Source organism: Eubalaena glacialis, chromosome 9 (assembly GCF_028564815.1).
Source record: "Eubalaena glacialis isolate mEubGla1 chromosome 9, mEubGla1.1.hap2.+ XY, whole genome shotgun sequence".
NCBI classification, from domain to species: Eukaryota; Metazoa; Chordata; class Mammalia; order Artiodactyla; family Balaenidae; genus Eubalaena; species Eubalaena glacialis.
Window position 1 is genome coordinate 11810711 of NC_083724.1, and position 25602 is coordinate 11836312.

General features: G+C 56.5%; 1 protein-coding gene across 3 annotated transcripts in view; it reads right to left on the bottom strand.

The window, feature by feature from the left end:
- NEK6 (NIMA related kinase 6) overlaps positions 1 to 25602 on the bottom strand; it is an 84040-nt gene that overhangs the window by 21003 nt on the left and 37435 nt on the right. For all 3 annotated transcript variants that reach the window (XM_061199947.1, XM_061199946.1, XM_061199945.1), the window contains exons 2-7: positions 20833 to 20951; positions 11146 to 11286; positions 9646 to 9708; positions 6759 to 6869; positions 2218 to 2326; positions 1063 to 1170 (exon numbers count right to left, since the gene is read on the bottom strand). In XM_061199947.1, the coding sequence (XP_061055930.1) occupies positions 1063 to 1170; positions 2218 to 2326; positions 6759 to 6869; positions 9646 to 9708; positions 11146 to 11286; positions 20833 to 20922 (622 nt within the window). In that variant the 5' untranslated portion in view covers positions 20923 to 20951. The remainder of the gene's footprint in view (positions 1 to 1062; positions 1171 to 2217; positions 2327 to 6758; positions 6870 to 9645; positions 9709 to 11145; positions 11287 to 20832; positions 20952 to 25602) is intronic.

Here is a 25602-nt window from a genome sequence, read left to right on the forward strand (position 1 = left end):
CGGCAGCGCACGGGGAGGGGAGCCTCATGCACCGTCCCCTCAAACGCCACCCCAAAGAGCCAGGAATCGCTCAGGGAAAGGGGAGATGCCTCTACACCCCTCCCCATCATGAAACGTTCCCCCATGGCCCTGGTCATAGCACATAGGGGACCCTACTTCTGTGTTCCACTGGGGACTTTGCTGGTTTCTAATTAAATGTCATTCTAATTAAATGTAAAATTCTCCATGGGTCCAAGTTTTGCATTCACTCACGTATCCGGATTCCGAAGCTGGGCAGTGCTTAACGTGACCCAAAACACACATGTGATCTCCAAGTCTCCTCCGGCATCTGGCCCTCAGCGCTCCCGCACTCCTGGGATGGTGCCTGCCCACTGAGCTTAGCATTCAAGGCCCCGCCCGCCTTCCTTGCCACCCAAGGTCCCTCGACCCTGATACCTCATCCCTTCCCCCATGCCCCGCCAGCTCCTATTCACTCCCCACAGCTCAGCTAGAAAGTCACCTCTACCGGGTGAGCACTTGCCCCCACAGCTTTGAAACTGCCTATTTAAAAGCCAAAAACTAGAACAGCCCAAACGTCCGCCAGCAGGAGGAACAGCCCGCGTGGGTGAATGAAGTGTTGAGAACTCATGGGTTGGCGGGTCCTTGAACATCCTTTCATTCTGACCTAATGGAAGAACCACGACGCACCAGCTGCTAAGGAGGCCGGGCCAGGGGTCCTCTGGGGTCAGATGGGGACGAGGGTTTCAAAACAACCACACACACACACTCACACACGATGGGATACCTCGCAGCAACGAGAAAGACGGAATGGCTGCCGGTGCAACCACAGAGCCACATCTCCCCACCCCCTAAAGCGTGAGTGCGTGAGGATGCAGGGGAGCCCCATCCTGGGCTCCTCGGGGCCTTGGTTTACTCCCCTCTGGTCACTGTTCTGAAGAATGTCTGGGGTTCAACAAGGCATTTTGCTGCACTAACTAACCAAAGGCACCATGGGGACAGGGTCCGCATCTCCCCATGTCATCCAGGACCCTGCGGGTGGTTGGGCGTGGACAGGCCTCTTACCTAGGGAGTGGGCCGCGGTGGTCTCGGAGCTGAAGAAGCGGCCCAGGCCAAGGTCACCGAGCTTCACGATGCCCGTGGCTGTGATGAACACGTTGGCAGGCTTGATGTCTGCAGGGGAAGGACAGGGGTTGGTGTGGGATCAGAGGTGGGGATGGCTGGGGAGGGGCAAGACGGAGGAGGAGGCCTGGAGGTGGGTGGAGGGGAGGGCCCTTCAGGTGATGGGGGCTCAGCTGCCAGTCCTGCTCCCTCAGGGCGAGGCCCCAGCCCTGCCTCTGCCCAGCTGTGGACCTTGAGAAACGTAGCCTCAGTTTCCTCATCTGTGAAATGGGTCTAACTTCACTACGTCACAGGGCTGCTGTGAGGTCTAGGAGGGCAGGGATTTTTGTGTTCTTATTTCCTCTTTTACAGCTAGGGCAGGCACTCAGAAAATTTGGGTAACAGATGAAGGAGGCGCTCAGGGAGGTAACCTGTGCTGTTCCCCAGTGACTAGGGCAGTGCCTCGCATACAGCAGACACTGATAAATGCAGGTGGAATGAATGTATGGAGGAATCAGTGAAGTCATCTACGTGACTCCTTCCAGCAGGCTCCTTCCTCACAGTTCAGGATGATGTCAACTTTCAGAAACACTTACCTCCTCTGCCCAGCCAACTCCTACTAAGACTTCAAAGCCCATATTAAAGTTCCCTTTTCCAGGATGCTTTCCTTGCCCTCCCAGGCAGAGCTGGTGGCAATACTGGAACTGGCCATGACTGGGTCACCTCCCTCCCAGTCTCTCCACCCAACCCTTGCTGCGGCCCCCTCTGTGCTGGCTCCGGGCTGGTGTTGGGGGCTGGAGATTACGTGCCGAGCATGGTCCCTGTCCTTGGGGTCCATGTAACTACACGGTATTTGGTGCTCCCACCATGGGGGGCCCCTGACAGGGGCAAGAGCCACGAGGCACGGGTGTACATTCGAGTCTGGGGCCTCACACGTCCATTCTCTGACCCCATAAGGACAGGCGAGATGCTGGACACCCACCGGATGGGGAATACAAAGTGGTCCAACTTCCACATGGCTGTCCCTTGAGGAGCCCGGAGCCGAGGGGAAAGCTGCATCCTGGGGTCCAGCCTCCCTGCTGGCTCTGGGCCCCGAGGCCCCGGCGGGCCGGCACGTACCTCGGTGCATCACCCGGCGGGAGTGCATGTGTTCCACGGCGCTGCACAGCTGCACAAAGTACTTCCACACTGTCCTCTCGGGAATGAGCCGCTTCTGCTTCTTGAAATACTGAGGTGGGGGAGACAGACACATGGACAGGCCTGGGTGATGGGCCGAGAGGGAGGGCAGCTGTAGGGTACTGGCCCCGTCCTATCCCCAGCGGTCATCTGTCCACCGCCAGCACCAGCATCGGGCTCCCTGAGGGCAGGGCAGACCTTGCCCAAAGCGGATGTCCTAGACGGCTTTGCTGAAGGAATGCCTGGACCACATCTTTTTTTTTTTTTTTTTTTTAATATTTATTTATTTAGGCTGTGCCGGGTCTTAGTTGTGGCATGCAGGATCTTCGTTGCGGCATGCATGTGGGATCTAGTTTCCCAACCAAGGATTGAATCTGAGCCCCCTGCACTGGGAGCGTGGAGTCTTACCCACTGGACCACCAGGGAAGTCCCCCCGGACCACATTTTAAAGGCTACTCTCAATCACCCTTTCCCTGGAATCTCCTGGACACGCATCCATCTCCTCCCACTGCCCGACAGGGAGTTCCCTGCAGGAGTGACTGGCGTGGACTCTCTGCCCTGGCCCTGGTCTGGCCCAGGATGGGGGCACCCAAGACATGCTTGGTGGTTAAATCACAGCTCCCCTCCTTGGAGCCAGCAAACCTCAGCATACATAACCATTAACAAGCATGGCAAGAACCTCAAGGAAGTGGGCTTGACATTCTCAAATGGACCCCCTCAGTTTCGACAGGCAAAACCTACTTTGTTGCCTGGAAAATCATACTTAATGCTCCAGAAAAAAACAAACCAAAATACCAAAAGCCACCTAGGCTGCACTGAGGGAGCTGTAAGTAACCAAAGGTCCTGGAAGAAGTAAACTGGGAACATGCCCTGGTCCACTGTTCAGATCAGCATCCCTCTGGGGGATCTCCTGTGAGCCAGGCCTGTGTGGGTCGGGGGGCACGACTCACACACCGGTAACTTGGAACCAGGTTTTTGTTCACTTCAGAGCAACCTTCTTTTTCCAAAGCAGCCAGGGGGGAAGCCTTGGTCCCTTTGTCAGGGCAGCCGAGCTGGCACAGGGAAGATGGGGACCCAGGACACACTCCCAGCCTGGGATGGGGCATGGGGTAGAAGGCGGGACCCGAGCTAACCTCTGCTAGGCACATGCCACATGCAGTGTCTGTGCTGGGCCCCACACAGGGATGACTGCACCCATCTCACAGATGAGGAAACTGAGGGCCACATGGGAGCTAGTAAGGGGCAGAGTCACAACAGCTCAACCCCAGGCCTTCCACTCAGGAAACCCAAGTTCTTAACCCACTTCTAAGGACACCAGTAACCACCTGATGAAGGATCAAGGTCAGAGAGGTTCAGGAACTTGCCAAGGGTCACCCAGCAGGGGTGGCAGAGCTGGGATTGGATGTGGGCACCTCCAACATTGGGACAGTCAGAGCGGGAAGCCCCTGGCCTGGCACTACAGCCCCAAGAGGCTCTTCAAGGCTCCATTCTGGGAGGAGGCCTCGTGTGTGATCTGCCCCAGGCTCCTGGCACAGACCCCCCAGCACAGGACCCCCATCCCTCCCGGGCCACCCCAGACCGCTGCGGTGGGCCGGGCTGGGGTGTTATTTATGCCATGATGTTAGCTAATCCTCATTAGAGCATTTAAGTGGGGATGTGCACGGCTGTGAGCAGTGACTTTCTAAATGTCACGTCCTATTGGTGTGTGTGACATTTAGCAGGAAGGCGCAGAGTCTCTGGTGGGTTCTGGGGTGGCAGCAGCTCCCGGCTTCACCATCCATCGTAAATAATGCCAGCACCATGGCCCTGGTGGTGTTGCTTGGCCCCTGAGGCTGGGGGCCCTAGGGACTCAGGGTCTGCTGGCCAGTGGCCTCCCAGGCCAGACCTTGGTATGGCCCCAGACTGAGCCCTGGCAAGGCCCCTGTTCCCCTCAAAACCCAGAGGCGGCTAGAGAGTGGGAAAGGCCAGAGAAACCAAGCTGCTACCAGGCCCCAGGCACTGTGCTGGGTGCTTTACAGACAGAGAAACTGAGGCACAGAGACCCGTCCAAGGTCATCCAGCAGGTGTATCTGACTCTGGGCCCAGGGTCTTTCTACTGCCGTGCTCTGCCTGTCCCGCCTGCTGGGGACAGCACCCAGCCAGGCTCTGCAGGTGAAGGGCCACAGCAGGGGGAACAGGCTCAGGGAGGGGCAGGGAAGGGTGAGGGGCCCCGTGACCGAGGGAGGGGAGGTGCCAGGCCAGGTGAGGAGGAGGGTTCCCGGGCCAGGAGGGCCTGAGGCGCCCGGAAGCCGGGCCACTGCCCCAGAAACCCAGGGGGTGAGTGACCGACTTGAACCCTGAGCCAGGGTTGGCCCCAGGGAAGCCAGGGAAGGGGCACGTGGTGAAGGGAAGGCACCCCACCCCAGGCCAGGCACAAAGGGTGCTGGACACCCACGTGCCTCCCTGCTGTCTCTCCTGGCTGGAAGGAGCTTGCATCCGGGTCCTGCAGTTCCCACACGGCCGTCCCCTATGAGGCCCCTGGGACAGGGATGGAAACTGAGGTTCAGGGAGGGGAGGGATTTGTAATTTGCCCAGCACCCCGTACCCCACTGTCTGACTCCAGCCCCACTCCATGGACTGAGAGGCTGTGAGGGGGTCTGGGGTCCACTGGGGCTGACAGGGTGCAGCACCCTCACCACAGGCCATATTCCAGGGTCTTTCCTCCCGCTGTTCTCCCCCCAGCCCCGCCCCTCCCTCCACTGGGCATCCAGTCATTCTTCCAGAACACAAAGCTGACCATGTTTACTCTGCACCACGAGTCTCAGGAAGCTTCTTGCTGACCTCGTGGCAAGGTTCCAAATCCTAAGCCTGCACATGAGGCCCTGGTTGGTCCGACCACCCTCCGCCTTACGCTCTCCACCCCTCCCCTTGCCCAGTGCTCTCCTGGACCAAAGTACTTCGTGGACCCCTGGGTTTCCATCCCTCTGGGCTCTGGCACAAGCTGTTCTGCCTCTGGGCTGCGGGTATCCCCTCATGGGTCTCTGCTCATGTGTCACCTCCTCCAGGAAGCCTTCCCTGGCTCCCACAGACCCTGAACTTGGCTTGTTCATGGCAGCTCGTGACTGCTCGTTCACAGCCCTGCCCTCCCATTAGAAGGTGAGCTCCCTGAGGGCACTGCCCTGCCAGCAGCACCCCTAGGTCTCAGCATGGGGGCGGGCACACGGTGGGTGCTGGATGCATGTGTGTTCTGTGAGAGAATGACATGGGAAGGAGAAACAAAGTGGGGAGGGGGTGGGGGGAGACAGGAGGAAGTAAGACGTGATATAGCACATCTGTTTCCACCAGGGATCTGTGTGGAGATTAACATCCCTGCAAATGCATTAATATGTCAACGAAAATATAAAAACAGGTGATAACAGCTCAAGTAATGCCACTTCCCAGAGACGCCCGTATTCCTAGGAGCCAAATTTCAGAAGAGCAGGCGCCGAGCAATTAACTGCTCAATCCCCAGTGCCTGGTGGGAAAGGCAGAGAATCCATGTCTGGCCCCGTTTGCAAGTGTGGCTGAGAGCAGGGTTGGGGCTTGAGCGTGGCCCAGCCTGGCTCACGGACAGGGAGGCGATGCAACCCCAGGACAGCGGCCTGTGGATGAGGGTTAAGCCAGCAGGGGAGTGAGAACCTTGAGGAAGGAGCAATGAGTGAAGCTGAGAGCTCAGGCCCGGGGGTCCCATTTAGAGGCTGTGCTGCCTCAAGCAGGTTAAACCTCTCTGAGCTTTGCTATCTAAGGACAGTGTGGACTTGGTGAGTGATGCATGTGCTCAGCACGGCTGTGGCCCGCAGTAGGTGCCCCATCAGTGGAGCCATGATGGTCCCCGAGTCCAGACTCAGGCGGACCTGGTCCTGGGCCCAAGGAGGTGGGGCAAGGGGGGCGGGGCAGTTTGAGGACTGCTTGTGGGACTTGGCAAGTTGCCCAACCTCCCCGAGACCCCCCAGCCTCAGCCATTATATGGGAAGGAAGATGCTTCTCCAGGGCTGGAGGGGCCTCAGGAAGGTCACCTGGGGGATGACGTCCACTGGAGGGCCCTAGGCCAGGAAGTAGAGACCTGGGCCAGAGGCACCGGTCTGTCCCCACGTGCGGAATCCTCAGGCAAGTCTTTCAGCCTCTCTGGGCTGTTTTCCCTTCTAAAAAATGAGCCAGTTGGACCCACAAGACACTTCCCCAGATTCCATGAGCTGGGGTCCGACCTACATGGGGTTCTGTCCCCATCCCTCTGCAAGGCAGAAGTGGCCCACAAGCCACTGTCCATAGCTGGCCTTCTCCCAGCAAGTGGGGATGGGGCCCGAGAGGGGCCGCAGCTGAGGCCTGTGAGCATCGGCAAGGGGGGCTGAGTGTCCCCGAGCGGCCACCTCTGCCCCTGAGGCCAGGGCAGTGAGGAACTCGGCCCGAGGAGGGGCCAGCTGACCCGGGCAGCCCCCAGACCCGGCCCTCCCACCAGGCACCCTCACCTTGATCATCTGCGAGAGGTCGCCCGCGTCTGCCAGCTCCAGCACAATGTTCAGCTCGTTGTCCTCAATGAACGAGTCCAAATACTTGATGATGTTTGGATGGTTCAGTTGCTGTCCGAAGAGAGAAAAAGAGGGAGTAGGGAGCCACTGAGAGACGGTACAGCTGGGGAGGTGGGGTATCTGGGGGGAAAGGCCTGCGCTTGGGAGTCAGGCAGACCTGGGTGACACTGGGAAAGCCATGTTGCATCCCCGGGCCTCAGTTTCCTCCTCTGTAGAATGAACATAATGTTTTGGAGAGAAGTTGTGAAGATTACAGGGGCTGATACCCTTGAAATGTCTAACATGGTGACTGCACAGAGCTAAGACTCACTAGACACTTGTGGAAATGACCCTCCTCTTCCTCCTTTCCCTCCTCCTCCTCATCACCACCCAGGCCCCTCTAGGGTAGGGCCAGGCCCCCACTGCTCCGTCGCTGCACTCCGTAGAGCACTTAGAAGTGTCCGTCTCCTTCCTTCTTCCTTCCCACTTCCTCAATTTCTGACCCACTCTTTGTGAAATCTTGAAAAAAAAATCATTCCTGGTGTGAGAGCTGCCCTGAGTGCGGTGCTCAGTGCCAGAGCCCTGCCTCTGGCCTGACCACCATCGCCCGTGTGTTCTCCAGACAGGACAGCACCCCACTGACTGCAAGTCAGCCCCTGCCTGGCTATCAGGAGACCCTGGCAACTGCTTATAACTGAAACTGTTTACACCAAAATGATTCCAGGATCTGGGGAAGGCACAGGGGACTCAAATACTCTGCCACGGTACGGTCGCCTGTCCACAGGGGCTCCCGTCCAGAGGCCACTTGAAAGCACATTTTCCCAAAGGCCCAGAAGGTTGCTGGGCGAGGGACGTGCATCTATGCTGCATGCCGCCCTGCACCCAGTCTTGGATTCTGAAATGAGGGGAACGTCGGCAGACATCACACAGCCACACATCCGCCTCTTGTTCTCTCCCTAAGCCAGCCCTGGAGGCTCCTACAGGGCTCGCCTTCCTGCCCCACGCCTGGCAGCCTCTCACTGGTCCTGGCATGAACAGTATGAACGATGTCGCCCGGTGGCCCCTCCGAGAACCGTGTTTCCCTCTGTTTTGTAGGAAACACCTCGTGCCCTGGCACATCCTGTTGACTTCCACGGGCAGGCCGGGGAGGTGGGTCAAGTTCCGGAAAGGGGCTGGCCTTGGGGCAGAGGTTATAACCATGGCAACGAGGGCTGCCTCTGACCAGACGCTACACTGAGTCCTTCCAGTGCATCTTCTCACTAATTCCACCAACAACTCTGAAGACACAGCACTGCTGTCATCACCCCCTTTGACAAATGAGGAAACTGAGGCCCCAAGCGGTCAGCAGCCTGCCCACAGCCCCACAGCTAGTGAGCAAGGGGTGGGTCTGCCTCCGAAGCCCACGGCCGACCGCGCTTGGCAGCACTGCAGCCTGGGGGAGGGTCAGAACGCCCTCCCCAGGCGGGCCGGGTTCACGCCACCTGGGGCGGCCTCACCAAAGGGGCTGTGGTCACACACTTCTGCGCCCAGGAACCAAACAGGCTGGCTCAGTGTGCACGCGCGTACAGTTCCTCACTCGTGTGAGTAGTACACATGTTCTTGGCCGTAAGTGGGGAGACAGGGGTGGGTGATCATGACAGCCGTTCCCCAGGGCTGGGTAATCAGTTCCCAGCATCACAACCAGGTCCCAAAGTTGACCATTTCGTAAAACTTTAAAAATGTTATTTGAAGGGTATTTTTGGACCTGTGATAGCTACAAGCCTCCCGCCTCCAGCCTTGCCCCCGGGACCCAGCGTGGCCAGGGGCCACCCCAGCGAGCGCTCACAACTCCCATCTGGCCACGGCCCCTTGCTCGCAGCCACTACAGGGCCCCTCTCTTGTTCCCATGTTCAAGTCTCACATCCTGAGTGTGGCATTCAAGGCCACTACAATCTGCCCCCGCCTTCCACACTGAATCCTAAGCCTGGGGAGTAGGGTGGGATCCCCAGGAGAGAGCAGCCCTTAGACCAGGCTTGGTCTAGTCCAGAAAGTTCTGTTATCTCTGACTCTCAGGAGGCCAGTGGGGAAGCCCGTGGGGAGGGGGAAAGGAACGACTACAGACACCACCACCATCCCTCGCCTTAGATGGGCCCCTGCACGTCTGTCCTTCACACAACCCTGTCCAGTCAGCCCAGCTCTGGTTGAACCAAGGACTTCCGCCCACAGAGGAGCGGGCACACCAGTTACCCCCTGGGGAGACCCATCCCCAGCTGTGCCTCCTCCTTGTGGGAGACCTGGCAAGAGCCCAACAGGCTGACAACTCAGGGGCCCTGGGCCCCTCCAGCAGCCAGAACCCAGGGCCATGTGCTTGGCTGTTAATTCTACCCAGTGCCCCAGGCTGGCTTTGCTGAGTCTCCCCAACAGAGAGTATCTCCTGGTGGGAACAAGAGGATGGGAGAGAAGAAAAGAGAACACACTGTGGCTGAATATTCAAATGTGCGTGTCACCACATGGAAATACAAGAATACGAGGCTGAGAGGAAAGACAGGATGAGACAGAGAGGGAGACAGAGACAGACAAATTGAAGTTCAACCCAACGCCCACCCTCGCTCCTTCCCCAGTAGCCTGGTCCACGGGCCGCCACATCCAGGATCCACGTGGGACAAGGACAGCCAGTCTGGGGGCAGCATGAGGACTGGGCAGAGGTGAGGCGGGGTCCCGGCCAGGCCACAAGAAAACAAACAAGCTGCTGTCCCCGCCCCCAGGTATGTCGTTTCTGAATCTAACGGGCTGAGGGCTGTGATGGACATGATGCGGCCCAGACTGGCCCAAGGAAGTGAGGGACTCCCGCTCGGCCCAGGGCACTCACCTTCAGGAGGCCAATCTCCTTGACACAGTCCTGCCGGGCCTTGGCGTCCATCATCTCAAATATCTTGGGTGAGAGGAAACAGAGAAAGAGTGGTTAAAACCCAGCACCCCCAGAGTGGGCACGAGGCCCAGGACCCCAGTCCGGGTTCTCCCACCTCCTCGCTGAGGGAACCCTGTAAGGACAACAGTTCAGATTACTGGGTGCCCACCACGTGCCAGGTGCTGTGCTGACCAATTTCCACCAAATCATCACGGCAACTCCCATGAGGCAGGAGTTACTGTCGCCGACTTACAGAGGAGGAGACTGAGGTCCAGAGAAGTCCAGTGACTTGCTGAGGTCATGCACTGGTAAGTGGCAGGAAACACGCTTGGAGCCTCAGTCTTCACGTCTGTAAATGGGGCCAACAGCCTGACCTCACAGGACAGTCGTGTGGACTGAGTAAGAAGAGGGGGTACAGCATGCGCCCCCTGACCCCCAGCCCCCCCCGTGTTCACTGTGTGGGTCCTCCCAGCATCTTCTAACTTACAGGAACAAACAGGAGGGCAACGCTGCAGCAGCCCCACCACAGAACCTATCCTGGCACTAAAAACCAACACTAAGAGAACCCAGGTAAGCCCTTCCTTGGCAGACAAAGAACAGAACACAGGCCTTTTCTGAACCGAGGAGCCCATCTCTCCTCCGGCCATCAGAGGCCTCACGTGCAGCTCACAGATCAACAAGGAGGCAATCACGCTGGCCGGCTCCAGGCGGGGGGTCTTCGTCTTGTCTCCCCACCTCGTGACTGTGTCTGAGCTACCTTCTCTCTCCTGGGCCTACTCTGCCCAGGCTGTTAATCTCATTCTTTAAGGTAAATGAGCAAATAGAGGGACCCTGGAAGCTCTGCTGGAGGATTCGAGACCATTTCCTGCAGCAAAGCAGCGTTCAGATGGGCTCAGTGGCTCTCATGGAAAAGCTTCCTGCCTGGGCTTTGCTGCCTAAAGCCCATCTGTCCGACCCCACTCCTCCGTTCAGGAGGGACTCAGAGGTTGGGCAGGGCACTCAAGCCCAGAGCTGACCACAAAGCGTCAGTGGCCACAGATCTGAGTCTCAGCTCCCTCCGTCCCTGGTGAGTTATCCACGTGTCTGCAGTTTTCCTCCTCTGGGAGGATGATAATCCCTACCCACAGGGCTGCTGTCAAAGTTCTGTGAGCTCCAGCATGATCCAGTATACAGCAGGTGCTCAGCACATGCTCATTCTTCTTTTCCTTTATGGCTTACAGTGAGCTTCCACAAAGACAAGTCGCCCTGATTCTCCCACAGCCCCGTGAGTGAGGTGGGTACTAGTTTCCCTCATTTACAGAGGAAGGGGGAGGGGGAGGGGGAGGGGGAGGGGGAGGGGGAGGGGGAGGGGGAGGGGGAGGGGGAGGGGGAGGGAAGAGACGGGACTAGACCAGAGCTACAATGTTCGGACACAAGTCACTCCTGCCATGTGGTCTTGACCCCATGGGGCTGTTGGCTCACCTGCACCTTCTTCAGAGCCACTGTCTTCCTGTCCAGCAGGCAGGTGGCCTTGTACACCTCGCTGAACTGCCCTCGGCCGATCTTCTTCTCGATCTGGAAGTCAGCCAGTGAGCAGCGAAAAGACAGGGCGTTCGGGTGCCTCTGGAGGGGAGGGACAGAGGGCATCGGTGACCAGCCAGGCAGAGTGGATGGCCAGGAGCCGTGGGGGGGCGGGGGGCTACTGCCCCTTCCTGAGCCCCAGCAGTGCCCCTACAAGGTGAAGGAGGGACCCTGGTTGCCAACCCCACTATCAGAGGGCCCCTCGCCCCCTGGCGCTCTCCACACCAGCTCCATTTTATGCCAAGGACCCCACTCTGCAGATGTGATCTCTTCCACAGCATTTATCACCATCCCTCAGTATGTGATCACTTTTTCCTTTGCTCATTTCTGTCTCCACCCCCTGAAGGCTGGCTCTGTGGGCCAGGACCTTGCCTGCCTTTGTCACTCCTGAATCCTTTCTGTCCCGGTGGAGCTGGCCAGCAGAGTAGGTACAATAAATGTCTAAGGAAGCAACTCACCGAAGTCACACAGCCACGGGGAGGCCCTGTGGGCCCTCCATGTGCAACCTCAACCCTAACCCTGCAAGTCATCCTAAAAGCGGCAACTTCCCTTCCCGGGGTAGCCAGTCCCATCACAGAGACGAGAACACGAAGATTAAACTTACAGCCTGACACTCTGAGCCCATTTTTTGGATACACTGCCTCCTTTATGGCAATGTGAAGAATCTGGAGACTTCGTGATGACTCTCCAGGGGCCAGCATTGAAAGCCATGATTAAGCTGTAGGACCTGCCCAGGGATGGAGCCAACAGGTGAGGCAGCAGTGGCCAGGTACCTCCCCCCGCCGACACACACACACAAACACACCTGCAAAGGTACTCTCGGGAAGAGGAGAGGAGGGGGCGCCAACGCTGGGCCCTGGGAGGGGGAGGGGAGAGAGAATGCCCCATGTCAGCCCGGCAGGATGCGCCCTCCCTCCTGCTACTCTCAGGAGGGGGATCACTGACACTGGGGACCCTCCCCAGCTGGATGGTGGCATGAAGAAAGTGTCTCTATTGTTGCCAGATGACTTCCATATAGTAGGTGTGCAGAAATGTGTGTAGGATTCAGTCTGGGGAGCAGGGGTGGGGCAAGGAACCCTGAAAGCCCCACTGCAGGAAGAATAAGCCGCTGGATTTTCTGAAGTGAAAAATGTCTCTTCCAGACTTGGGCCAGACCATCCGAGAGTGTGGAAGATCAAGTATTTCACTGGTCTGTGTTCTGGAATTCTCCCTACTAGGAATGCCAACAATAGACCAGGAGGCCCTGGAAGAGCCTTGGGAACCCTGACAGTGGAGCCAATCAGCCTGGGTCACTGGTTGGTGACCTTGGCGGTTACACAAGCCACCCTGTGCCTCGGTTTCCTCGTCTATAAGGGGGAAGTAGGGTGGCCGTGAGGATCCCATGAGATCGCTGAGCCCTGCACACAGTAGGTGCTTAGTGGTTGCAGCCATGTTACTGGCAGGCGTGGGCAGGGCAGGAGTGAGGAAGCCGGGGGGGGGGGGGCCCCGAGCAGCTACCCACCACCTCTGCACCTGCCGAGGCCCAGCCGTGGGCCAAGGAGACCCTAACGGGCACCCTCTTGCCAGGAGTGAGAAATGGAACTCAGCCTCGCAGCCCGCAATCCCGCTGCCTCCTTCCCTCAGCAAGATGACAGCTGGGCCCACCCCGACTCTGAAGTCTCCAGGACTTCAGAGATTTGAAGATGCTCCACCTGGTGACCCGAGCGGGAGGGAGGGCTGGCGGAGGAAGAAGACGATGCTCTTACCCAGCACCTGCTGGTCTCTGTCAGGTAAGTTCTTTAGTCACAGCAACTGACCTACCTATACACTGCGTGTCCACCTAAGACGAGCAAGCGTGCATTTACTGAGCACGGACTACATGCCAGGCACCGTGCAGAATGCTTCCCAGGACCCTGTGAGCGGACATCATCACAATCTCCATTTCAGGAAACCTAGCGGAGGCTCGGAGGGGAGGCTCCAGACCCCACCATGAGTAACGGCGGGGGTTTGAACCCGGGGCTGGGTACTCCAGAGCCTTCACCCTTCACCTATACCCTTCACCCTGTGCTGTGTGGCCTCCCAACTCAGATGCCACTTCTGCGTTTCCTCTGAGACCCTGTGACTAGCCAGGCCTACACTTCCTGCTTCAGCCACCTGAGTCCCACCCATCCCCCCACCATGGGCCTCACCAAGTGGGCCCCTGTCTTAGTCCCCTTTCTGCCCCTTGAACTAAGGCTCTGACCCACTCGAAGCAAGTGCTCAGGGCATGCTTGTCAAATGACACAACAAAATGCACCCAAAACAGCCTGGTGCAGAAGGGACTCTGTGACCCAGCCACTGTCACTTCTGTGGGTGCAGCTGAAATCACACACCCTAGAAAAAGGCAGCTTTCTTGGCACTTGGAGGGATCACACGTGGTCATGAAAATAACGACAACAAGCTTCCGTGTATTAGGCACCTACTATGCGTCCGTTGCTGTACTAGATGCTTAGACAGGTCTCAGGACTAAAGTCTCCTAACGGCCTTGTAAAACAAGACTTATTAATCCCACTTTATGAATAAGGACACTGAGGCACAGGCAGTGGGGAGCTGGGACTTGAACTCCCTGATGATAGAGACCCAGCTGCGCTGCCAGGTGACATGGGGCAGTGAAGAGTCTGGGGGATGTGCTCACTAAAGACCCTGGCTCTGCCAACATGGGGCTGCTTCTCTCCATGGCGAGTGGTCACAGACCCCAGTGCTCTCCACCCACCCCAAGGATGTTCCCCAGAGGCCACGCGGCCCAGCTCCACAGCCACTGGAAGCTCCCAGAGGATGCGGGCGACTTCCCAGCCACCATCGCTAAGACTCCCCTGCACATCTGCATATGCGATGACCCAGATTTGCATTTCCTGTCACAGCCCATTCGACCTAATTAGAGGAAAGCTCTGAGGAGGGGGCAGGTTTCCCCGGCAGCAGCACAGCGGTGAGGGGGCTAAGGGGCCTCCGCTGCCCTTACAGGGGTTAGGACCGGGCCCTGTCCCCAGAGGGGCCTCTGCTCAGGTGGGGGTCATCGCGGGACACAGGGCTCCTGGGTGCAGCTGCCTGAGCCAGCCGAGTCCTGACCCCGATTTAACTCAGGGGCTCGGAGTAGAGAAAAGCTGAACTGAGCTCTTGCCCCCAAAGGCCAGGCCTCTCCCGGCTGCCACCCACCTCCTGGGTGGGCCCTGGCAAGTTCCACTCTTGCTCCTGCATCAGAGAGATGTCATCCTCTCTGATGATGGGGGATGTTAGAAACACCAGCCCAGGATTTCCCAGAGGATTCCAGGAGAAGAGGGTCTGGGGAGCTCTAAACTGCTGGGCAAACGCGGGCCTGGCCCCGAACAACTCCCATGATGGCGGCTCCAACACATCCTCCTGACGGCCTTTCTGAAAATGGCTCATGTAATGCTTACTGTTCCCTGTTACGTCTGGGACCCCATGCTGCCTCCCGGGGAAAATAAACACAATCCCTGGGCCCAGGTTGGCAGAGGTGTGACTGCCACTCTGGCTCTGTCAGTTGAGACACTAACACTGGGGCCTGGAGGCCTGGGTTCAAGTCCTGGCTCTGCCACTTCCCGGTGAGCCCTCTGGGCCTCGGTTTCCTCATGTGTCCAACTAAGATAAACAGCGCCCCCTCCACAGGGTTGTTGGGGGTTAAATAAGTTAATGAGTGAACACTTAGAAGAGGGCCCAGCACTTAGGAAATGCTGCGTGTTTGTTGTTATTATCATGTTTGTTGTTATTATTACAATTGGGTTGGCATTGTAGAATGTCTGGAGAATGGCAGCACCTATTTCCCGGGGGCTGGGGGTGAGCTGAGGCAGGGTGTGCCCGGCCTGGCGGGAGCCTGGCCCAGGGACCAAGCACAGGGAGTTGTCAGCTGTCATTATCATCACCCCCGTCCCCACCCCACCAAGGGTCTGCGCTGGGCATATTTCTAGCCCCAGGCTCTTTAGCTATAAAAACTAAAATGAATGTTTCTTCTTCTTCTTTTTTTTTTTTGGCCGCACCACGTGGCCTGTGGGATCTTAGTTCCCTGACCAGGGATCGAACCCAGGCCACAGCAGTGAAAGCGTGGGGTCCCAGCCACTGGACCACCGGGGAATTCCCTGAAATGAATTTTAAAATACAAGAATAAGATCAACGACATCCCATTTCCTTAACACCCCTGATGCTGGGTACCATGCTGGATGTTTAAAGTACACCATCTCACTTAGGTCTCCCCAGCCTCATTTCACGTATGAGGAAACTGAGGCTCAGAGAGGTCATTTACCCAACATCCTCTGGCTACAGGAAAGTGGTGAGGTGGATATACCTGCAGCTTCTGACTTTACCGACCTCGTGCCAGTCACCCAGGGCCTGTGCTAGACAACAGGCTCGCCTCCCTTTCTAGGCTGTGCTGTGGGCACCAGAGGCCATTTCTGACCTACTCATCCCCCTTCCCCAGAGTGGGAGCCCCTTAGTTCTCCCGAAAAGGTAGAAGAGATGGGGTGGAGGGGCAGGGAGGAGGTGGCAGTAGGCCTGGGGAGGACTCACGATCTCAGAGAGGAGGAGCCTCTGGGAGCAACTCCCTGGGAGGCGGGAGGAATCTGGTGGGATCAGGAGTCGAGGACACGGCCGAGGTCCTGAGTCACCTCCAGCCCCAATCCCACCCTCCCAAGAAATGGGAGGACACGACCAGACATTCAGCAGGGGAAGGGAGTGTCTTGGACCACCCCAGGACACCCTCACCCCAGAAAGCTCGGAGAGACCCAGCTCTCTTCCCCAAGTCAGATCAAATTAGGCCACAAATGCCCCCCACCCTGCGCTAATTTGAGTTTAAAATGTTTGAACCACAATAAGCCTCAGCCATCGACAAATCCTTTTTTTTTTTCAAACAGGAGCATAAAATTACATGTTAAAAGAATAAAAATGCATTCGCCCAATTAATTTTCTGAAATCTCATTAAAAAATTTAGCCTGACTAAGTCAGACTTCTGACCTGAATTTTAATCATCTTTACACTGGATGGGTCTTTTTTCCCTGATATTTGCAATGCATCATTAATTTTAAGGCAACCGTTTCTATGATTTTAAAAAGCACGCTTCATCAGAATGACATTTCCTGTAAACGAGTTTCACCTTTAAAGACATCTGACATCGTGTGCAGGGAACTTCTCAGGGATGCGGTACATGTGTGTATAGTAATGCGCTTTAAATCTGTGCGGCACGAAAGAAGGGTGCGACTTACAAAGAGTCCATATTGTCAGACTCTTTACGAGGCCAGCCCCACTCAGCTCTTCACGATCTGGCTAATTCTGTCCCCGAAGCCAGTCTCCCCTCCTGCAGCCCTCGTGGCAAGAAAATGCTCTGTGGGGCCACAGGGCCTGGATCTACCCCTGGCTCTGGGCTCTGCCCCTCAACAGCAAAAAGGACAAGTTACCACTCATCTTGGTTTCCTCCCCTGCAAAATGGAGATCTGAATAAGGTCTCCTTCTCTTGAGTTGGTAGGAGGATGAAATGAGGTAACTGCCAGGCATCGTAATGTAGTGACTGTCTCAGCTTGGAAGACTGTCTACACTCAGCTTTGTGCCATCGCCTCATGGGAGCAGTGAGCAAGACGCCCGAACATGGGAGACGCCTGACAACAAAACCTAAGGTCATCTCGGTTGTGGTGGCTCCCCCAGGACGAGCCTCACTAACCAAGCTCAGAGAAAGCTGAGCTTAAACACACGGATGAGAGAATCTGGAACCAGCTCCAACGACTAACAAGCAAAGACTTGAAGGGAAACAAACCATAAAGAGCATAGGCCCCCATGCCAGCAGGCTGGCCACGTCCTCTACCCCCCTCTCCCGAATCCCTTCAGTTACCAAGGGCAGTTGGTTTTTCCCCCTGGAAGTCTCTGGAGTCTTCCCTCCCTGTGTCGGGCCCATTTAAGGCCAAAGCGTCATGTGACCTCCTATTTTCACCTAACTTGTGCCTTGGGCCCCAGCTACCAGTGACCTAAAACCCAAACCCCTTGTCAATTTAAACCCCAAATGGGCTCCTTATTTGCTACAGATTCAATTCCAAATGACAGTGTGGATTCCAGGCCTTTCATAAACACCAGCTGTTACCTTTTCTAAGCACAGGTATTTAAATACTTATCCAACCTGACTGGTCCTGCACCTTCAGGTCTGGCTCTTTCCTCTTCCTGGAACATCCTCCTCTCCCTGTTTTGCCCCAAACTCCTGATCATTGTCAGCCCACGTGTCATCTTCTTTCTAGAGAGAGCTTTCCTTGTCAACCCTGATGCCCCAGGCAGAACAAGCCACCCCATTCTCTGGGCTCCCCCTGCATCGGTCCATCCCTCCCTGGGAGCCTCACCTCTGCACCATCTTTATTTACTTATGTGTAGGGCTCGTCGGCAGACCCAAGGCAGAAATGAGACAAGCACTTGCTGAATTTACAACACTCAGCAAACACTTCTTGAATCTTAATGGCCGTTAATATTTGGTCATGAAATCTTATCTAACTATCATCATTGTTTTGGGAAGATTTTCATAAAGATTTTGGTGCAATGCAGAACTAATGACAGCTGTCCCCATCCCCTGCAAAGTTATGCACATTCCTCTGTCTCTGAACAGTGCCGAATATAACTGAACTTGGCACGTCCCAAGCAGGTTTGCAAAGACTTTCCAGATGGAAGACACATTAGCCAGGGCTTTCTCAGACAAGAACACCTTTCTCCTTCTTGGAAATTCATGTGTTTCTTAGTGGGTCAGCTGAGCGTTTCTTTCCTGACGAAAATGCTCTGAAGCAAATTGGTAAAATCATAAACCATGGGGGCATTTTAAGCTCTTTTTCTCAACTCCACTCATTCATTCATTAGAAACCTCAATAAAAGCAAGCATGTTCAGCTTTCCCAAGTATATGTGAATTTCACATATGATTCAACCCAGTTCAGCAAACATATTTTCTTTCATAGGCTGACAGCACCCAGAGCTAGAAAGTTCCTTGAAATGAACAAACCACTAGCCTTGGACACAGAAGGTTAACAAAAGCCAGAGTTTGAGTGTTCGCTAAATTGTTCTTTCTACACTGGGGGTATTTCCAGCCCTGGGATCTTTAGCTGTGAAAACCCAAATGATTTTTAAAATGTAAGAATAAGATCAATGACATACCATTTCCTTAACACCCACAATGCTAGGTACCATGTTGGGTGTTTAAAATATACCATCTCACTTTCTTCATGGCCCCATTTTACAGGAGAGGAAACTGAGGCTCAGAGAGGTCATTTACCCAATGTCACCTGGCTGGTGAGGGATGGAATTGGGAACCAAACCCAGCCTGGTCCAGAGCACAGCATTTTGCCATCATGCAGCCTGGCTCTTTTCTCTCAGGGTGATTTCAGGGAAACAGCAGTGCCTCCTGCCATAAAGGAAAATGCCTGTGCCATCACTTTGAGGTGTTTCTATGTCCTAAAAACAGGCAAGATTCCAGCCGTGATCTCTCCCCAGACAGTGTTTAAATACCAGCGCTCTATGAGACGAGGAGAGAGAAAGCGCCTGACTGTTTTCGTTCCAGCCCCGACCTGCAGCAGCCCCAGCGTCAATGCGGCTGTGCCCCAGTTCTGCAGACCCGGCCAGATGCTGGCGAACCAGGGGCATCTTTCCCGCCAGCCGCTAGCCAACGCTGAGTAATCGTATCTAATTACACTTAACTATGTCATTACCCACTCCAACATGTGCGAGGAGACACCCGGAAGGTGCCACCACCACGGCAGCCCACCACCTCCTCGCCTTGTTTGTGACATAATTATGGGACTCTCTGCTCTGCCAAATGAGGCTGTAATTAACCCTAATTGCTCAAAATGCAACTGGCTAATTCTGGGAGATTAATCAAGGGGGACTCAATTGTTAGTGAATGACTTAATATGACAAATTGCTACATTACCCGAGGAGGCCCCACTGCCCCCAGCCATCGGGGAGGTGTCCTGGTGGACCCTGGACCAGCAGTGTCTATGGGCTTCCCAGCTTTCTCCCCAAATTCCACCTAGGAAATGGGCCCCTGCATCCCAGCCAGTAACTGGAATGGGGAGGATGAAGAGCATAGATGCCTTTGGACCCCCTGTGCGCGTGTGTGTGCACATACACAGTTTCTCCTACTTAACATGTCACCTCTGTGTGAATCTATAGATGTGCCCCTTCCCTTGGGCTGATGCAGCGTCACACCAGGAAGCACAGTTTGATGAGAGCTCAGGCGCGGGAGAAGGATTTCAGACTCACCTGCCTCCTTGGCCAGGCACCTTTGGGCAGTGTAGAACCTGTACAACTGTACATGGCAACCCTGCCCAAGCAGGTCAAACACCAGTCCACCTGAAGTCCTCCAACAGGACTAGGCAGTTAGAAGCTGTGACAATCCTTCCATGGCTCAGGAAGGTGGCTGACTCTGAGTCTCCTCCTGACTTAGGTCTCACAGGTCTGGGACACAAGCCAACCCTGGACAATTACTTTTCATCATTCCAGGCTGCCCACAGGATGCTACAGCACCTGGCCCTGTCCAATCTGCCCAGCCAAGCTCTCTGTCCCCTCCAGTTCTTTGCAAGCCACCTCCTCCAGGAGGCCTCTCTGGTCCCCTAGTTCAGACCACATTCCTTGTTGGAGTTCCACTGACCCCCAGTTTCTTCTGCTTTCTTTCTTGTCTTTCTCTCCTGTGAGGCTGTGTGCTCCCTAAGAGCAGACCTGGGTCTGTTCACACACGGCGGTGTCCTGGGTGGTACACTCCATGAATCTGCAGTTCATGAACTTGGCAGGCGAAGCCCCACCCCAGAGGCTTCTGTCCAGGAAGGGAGGCAGACCCAGGAGCCAGTGCCCCAGCGGATGCGTTCACGGCCATGACCTAGTGCCTGTGCGCAGGTGTGGAGACAGCACAGAGCAGGGAGTGCCGTGGAACAAGAAGGCTCCCCAGAAGCAGCGGCATTTGGACTGAGGCCTGGAGGTGTCAAGGAGGGCACCCCAGGCCCAGGGAATGGCATGTGCAAAGGCATGGGGTGTGCGAGCAGCTCACAACCCCAGAAGCCACTTTCCGAAAAGCTGCCAAAGGCTGCCTGGCTCTCTGAGAGGGTGGGGCCAGTGTAAGGAAACCAGCGTCCCCGAAGCTCTGCGGGTCCTAGACAAAGAGGCTAAAGAGGGCCAGAACGCAGCTGAGACCAGAAAGGAGGCAGACCAGCTCAGAGCCAGGAAGCACTTTCCGACCCCAAGCGCACCCCATCCACTCGCCTGCGCCCCTCACTCTCCTCGGGGCCTCCACGACTCCCTCTATGTCCGTCCTTCTAACCAGTGCTGACCCCTCTGAGATAAAGCTGTTCCATTCACGTGGAAATCCCAGGGACAGGACCAGGGCCCGGCATCCCAGCCCAGAGTGTGGAACAGAGAGGCATCTGTGAGTGTTGCTGACGGGGATGGAGGGCAGAATGGTTAGGTAGTGACTCTGCTCCCATCACTGGAAGCATTCAAGGTGCCTGGGGGCTGCCAAGAGGCATCCTTTCGTGGCCGGGACAAAGCAGCCTCAGGGATCTGTGTTCCTCCAAGACTCTCCAGCGCGCCGCAGATGAAGGAGGAGGGCTTACCTGTGGGTCGGGAGGGTGCGCGGGCCCCGGGGTGTGGCAGAGGTTGTTCGGGCTCCCTCCATGGGGCAGGTGGCTAGGCTGTCCTGCCATCCTGCATGCCAGCCTCACGAGGACACGGGCTGCAACAGAAAAGAAGGGCTTTCTTACACACAGGCCTGTGCACTTTCTCTTCTTGATGGCCCTCGGATCAAGGAAGTAATTTCACTTGTCCCATTTTACAGATGTGCAGGCTGAGGTGCCAAGCTGTTAGGTAACTTGCCCTTGGTTATCCGGCTTGGAAGTGTCAGGACTAGGACTCGACGGCCCACGTGACACACCTCCCTCCATTATGCTGTCCCGACTAGGTTGCTAGGGCTATCCCTGTTGGATAGAGGGGAACACAGATTCTGTGCAGGGAATAGTCTAAAGGTGCCCCCACCATCGAGCAAAGGATGCGCCAGATTCAATGCCACATGTGCCAGACTCCAAAGCCTGTTCTTGCCCCGTTACTGTCCTCCGTGCCTCACCCCCATCCTCACCCCCATACAAACCCAGGTTGGCAGCCTAGTGGCCAGAAGAGAGAGACCTTGAGTCAGACTGCAAGTAGCAGCTGCAGGAAGGATCCCACATGCCCGTCCTTGCTGGGACCTGGTGCACCAGACACCGGGAAGGCCGAGGCCACAGGTCCTACTCAAGTCCTGCACAAACCTCCGGGCAGGGGCAGAGCCCTCTGCACAGGGAACAGCCCCCTCAACCTCCAGGGCTTGGGCTGCCACATCAGAGGCCCCCAGGAGAGTCAAGAATGCCACTCACCAGCTGCCATAGTAACCGCAGTAGCTGTCCTGATTAATTGCCCACCATGTGCCCAGGCCTGAGCTAAAGGCCATCTCAGTATCACTCCCAAGATCGCTTCCACTGCTGGTGTCACAAGCAGCCTCTGCTGGCCTCCCCAGCAGACAAGCACCTCCAGGGCAGGACCCAGGCTCAGGCACACAGAAGAAGCTGTATGGCTCGTGGTGCTCCTGGACGCAAGAGGGAAAGCGCTCCTCCTCGGGACGAAAGCCCTCCATTCACCCACAAGCATTTCTACAACACCTAAACCTCGGTGTCCAGGGTCAGGCCTGGGCTCCCCCAGGATGCCTGGAAGACACGGGGTGCAGGGCGGGCATGTGGCGAGGGCCCCCTAATCAGGCTGCTGTTCCTTCCACCAGACTCCGCCCTGGCATTCCCGCGGGCACCTCTCACTTGACCCTCCCCAAACAGAACCCCGAAGGGCTGGCCAGGCTATCAGAGCAGCTTTGTCTATACCCTCTGGAGCGCTGGAGTCCCTAGGAATCAATGACCCAGGGGGCGAGTGCGCAAGCCAGTTCCCCTGCCTCCGGTCAGGACGCTCTGGGGTAAGTCACTCCAGAGACCCGAGTGGGGTAGTGATTTGGTCTGAGATCACACCCTGCTTGTCTGCCTCCCCCACTCCCTCGTGGTTTCCCCCATACGGTCTCGTCTCAGGGTCTGCTTCTGGAGAACCCAACCCAGGACATCGTCTTTCTCTCTAGACGGACTCTGCCTCTCGCCACCTGTAAGTCACCTGGTCATCTGCACCCCCAGCCATCCCCACCAGCCAAAGCCCAAGCTGATAGGCGTCGCCTGGTCCAGTGGGTTGGCAGGTCCTGCTGCGTGAACCGGGTGATCTGGGCAGTGGGAAAGGAACCCACACCAATGGGGATGTTATGGTCAGTGCCCTGGAGATCTGGTCACAGATCACTCTTCCTTCCTCCCCACTGTAGTTCTTTCTGATAGTTGTTGGGCCAGCCCTCCCAGGCTTAGAGATGTCTACGACACCTGTCAAAGTTTGGCCACCAAGCCCTGAATCGCCTGCTGAGCTGGACCTTCAGCCTCCCCGCCTCTGCCCTTGAAGGCACCCCGAGCCTCTCTAGAATCTGCACACTGGTGTCCAGCACCCATCCTTCCTCTGTGTCCTCAGGGCAGGCCCAGCTCCTCCCTCACACCCCTTTCCTCAGCATTTTGGGGTAACACTGCTCTCTAGCATACAAAGTAGATGGCAGAAAGCAAGGACACATGGAGCAAGGGCATGGTCTGCAGATGGCACCCGCCTCAGCCTAGCAGGGAGCCCTTGGTGGCTGAGAGCAACCTGGCAAACCCAGCCTGGCCTGTGCTGTTTCCTGCCTGTGCAGTTGCCAGTTTTGATCCTCACGCACGGCATCTTATATGCTTCATCCTAATGTGTACATATAAAGAGGTAGATCTCTTGCTGTCGTCTCTTTGCTCTTATCTCAAAGGGGTGTCATGTGGAGGGTATTAAGGGGTGTGCCTGTACTTCTGAGGCCTCTCCCCAGCCCCATACTCCCACCTCTGCCCCAGCCCAGGCCTCGCCTCCACCTGGACCCCCGGGTCTCCACCAGTGCCTGGTGCCCTTTCCGCCAAGCCCTCTTCCTCCAGATGGGCCACCACGGTGGCTTCCCGCAATGCAGATGGGGCCACAGCACCTCCCCACCATCTGCGCCCGAGCTTCTGCACTGGAGTGCACACCCCCCGGGGTGACACAGTGAGGACCTGGGTTCGAAAAGCCCCAGGATAAACAGATAAACACGAGCAGCTTCCCAAGACAGCGCTGTTACTCAGGAGGGAAATGTGTGCGGCAATAAACCGGATACAGAGGGAACAAAATGTAAAATGCGCATGAATTTTAAGATAAAACCGGAGACTCCTGCAGGCTCTGCAGCTGCTTTGGGCTGCAACCCCAGACCCCTCGGGGTGACATGTTCACCGCCCTCTGCCCTTAGGGAGACCTCCGGGGGAAGGCTGGAGAACTGTCTTCAGCAAAAAGGTTCTGTCTTTATCTCAGAAGGCACCAGGCGTGGCCCAAAGGCCAGACCCACCACCTGCCCACCTGCTCACAGACCACGCGGGCTGGAAACCACGGTGCATCCATCTCTGGCTCCAACGTCCTGCCTCACCCAGCCTCCTAGGGCCAGCGGGCCTGGGTTCGTATCTCGACCCTGTCACTCCCCAGCTGGGACCTTGGGCAAGTCACACTGGGCAGAGACCTAGGAGGTATTTGCGAATGTCATTCCCCACGTCCCCACGTGGCGATCTAGCATCTGCACACAGAGGCGGTCTGCAGGCTCTCAGGAGCTCACCTTGTTCCTCACACAGGGCCCCAGGAGCAAAGTAAGGGGCCCTGGCCTCATCAGAAATAATAGTAATAATGATGATAAGCCAATAACTGTGTGTCTGTATTATGCCGGGCCCTTTCTTTATACATTTCACCTCTGTTAGCCCATCTCACCACCATCTCACTAACACCACCTCCACGAGACAGCTTCTGTTACTGTTCCACTTTACAGATGAGGAAACTGAGGCACAGGGAGGTTGAGAGATTTGCCCAGATCACACGGATCACAGGTGGTGAAGCCAGGACTCAAACCTGTGATGGCACCTTTGCCCATAACCCCTGCACTGCACCCCTCACAGGCTCTTACCAGCAATACATCACTTCCTTTCCAGTGGCTCCCCACGGAACAAGCCCCCTCCACTCAAGAATGGGGCAGTGCTGAGTGGGTAGGGGTGATCCCAGGGCCGGTGGGCCACGAGGAGCCATTCCCCCCACAGGGGGCCCAGAGCCCTCTCCCTTCGGGATGGCGCCGAGCGGATGCGGCACTGCTGTCCACACGCCTGGTGTGCCAAGCCCCTGGGGTAAACTGCTGTGCCTAAGAGCAGTTCTGCCCGGAACCTAATAGAACCGGCTACACCTCATGTCCCCGTGAGGAGGAAGGGCCTTTGCTCCAGGAAAGGAGTCTGCAAGTCACAGCCCACCCCCGCACCCTGCCCACCAGTGCCAGAGAGGGCCAGACAAAGGGCAAGGAGGCAGAGGGGGAAGGAAGGGGGAGGAGAGAGGGAGGAGGAGGGAGGAAGGAAGTGAAGGTTCTCTGAGGCGTCCAATGGCCAGATCTCTTCCACTTAGCCTGGGCTGTTGACAGACCCATTTTACAGACGGGGAATCAGGCTCAGAGAGGGGAGACTCAAGGTCGTGTTGTGAGTAGGCTACAGAGGGCAGATGTGAACCCAGCTCTGATTCCAACGCGCCTCCCAGGTCCAAGACAGCCACTGTCTCTTGAGGCTCTCCAGGGTGTTGGATTTCAGAGGATTTGCATTCTGTTTATCTATACCCCACCAGAAACCCAACCCCTTTACCCCGGACATTCCTGCCAGAAACTCCTTCTTAGGGGGTTCAGATGCAGAAAGACCAAGGCAAAGGGATCTGGAGGGATGAGACATAGAGAGCAGGGAAAAGCCCGGGAAAAGCCCCTCCGTGCACAGGGCACCTCCGGGAGCTGCCTGTCCCCTGCAGCTCCTGCCAAGTTGCAGAACAATGGGGCCCAGGCTGCCAAGCCCAAGTCAGGGGCCAAAAATCCGTGGAATGTGAGACCCTGAGCCCCAGGCCACAAGGAGCGCCACCTCAAAGAGGGCCTTTCTTCTGCAGGGAGCAAGAGCCCTGCATTTCCAGGGCGCTGGGGTGGCAGAGTGTGCTTCTCAGCCTGGGTTCCACACATGTGCCTGTCTACCAGGCACCCGGGGACTGGATGAGGATGAGCCCCAGGGTAAGGCCGAGGGTCTGTTTGGGAGCTTGACTTGCCTGGGTTCAAATCCTGGCCCGGCTTCCTTTAACCACGCAGTGTCTCAGTTTCCTCATCTGGAAAATGGGGCTAACAGTAAGATTTACCTTTCAGGGTCATTGAGAATTAAATGTGTTAACAGATGTAAACTCCTCAG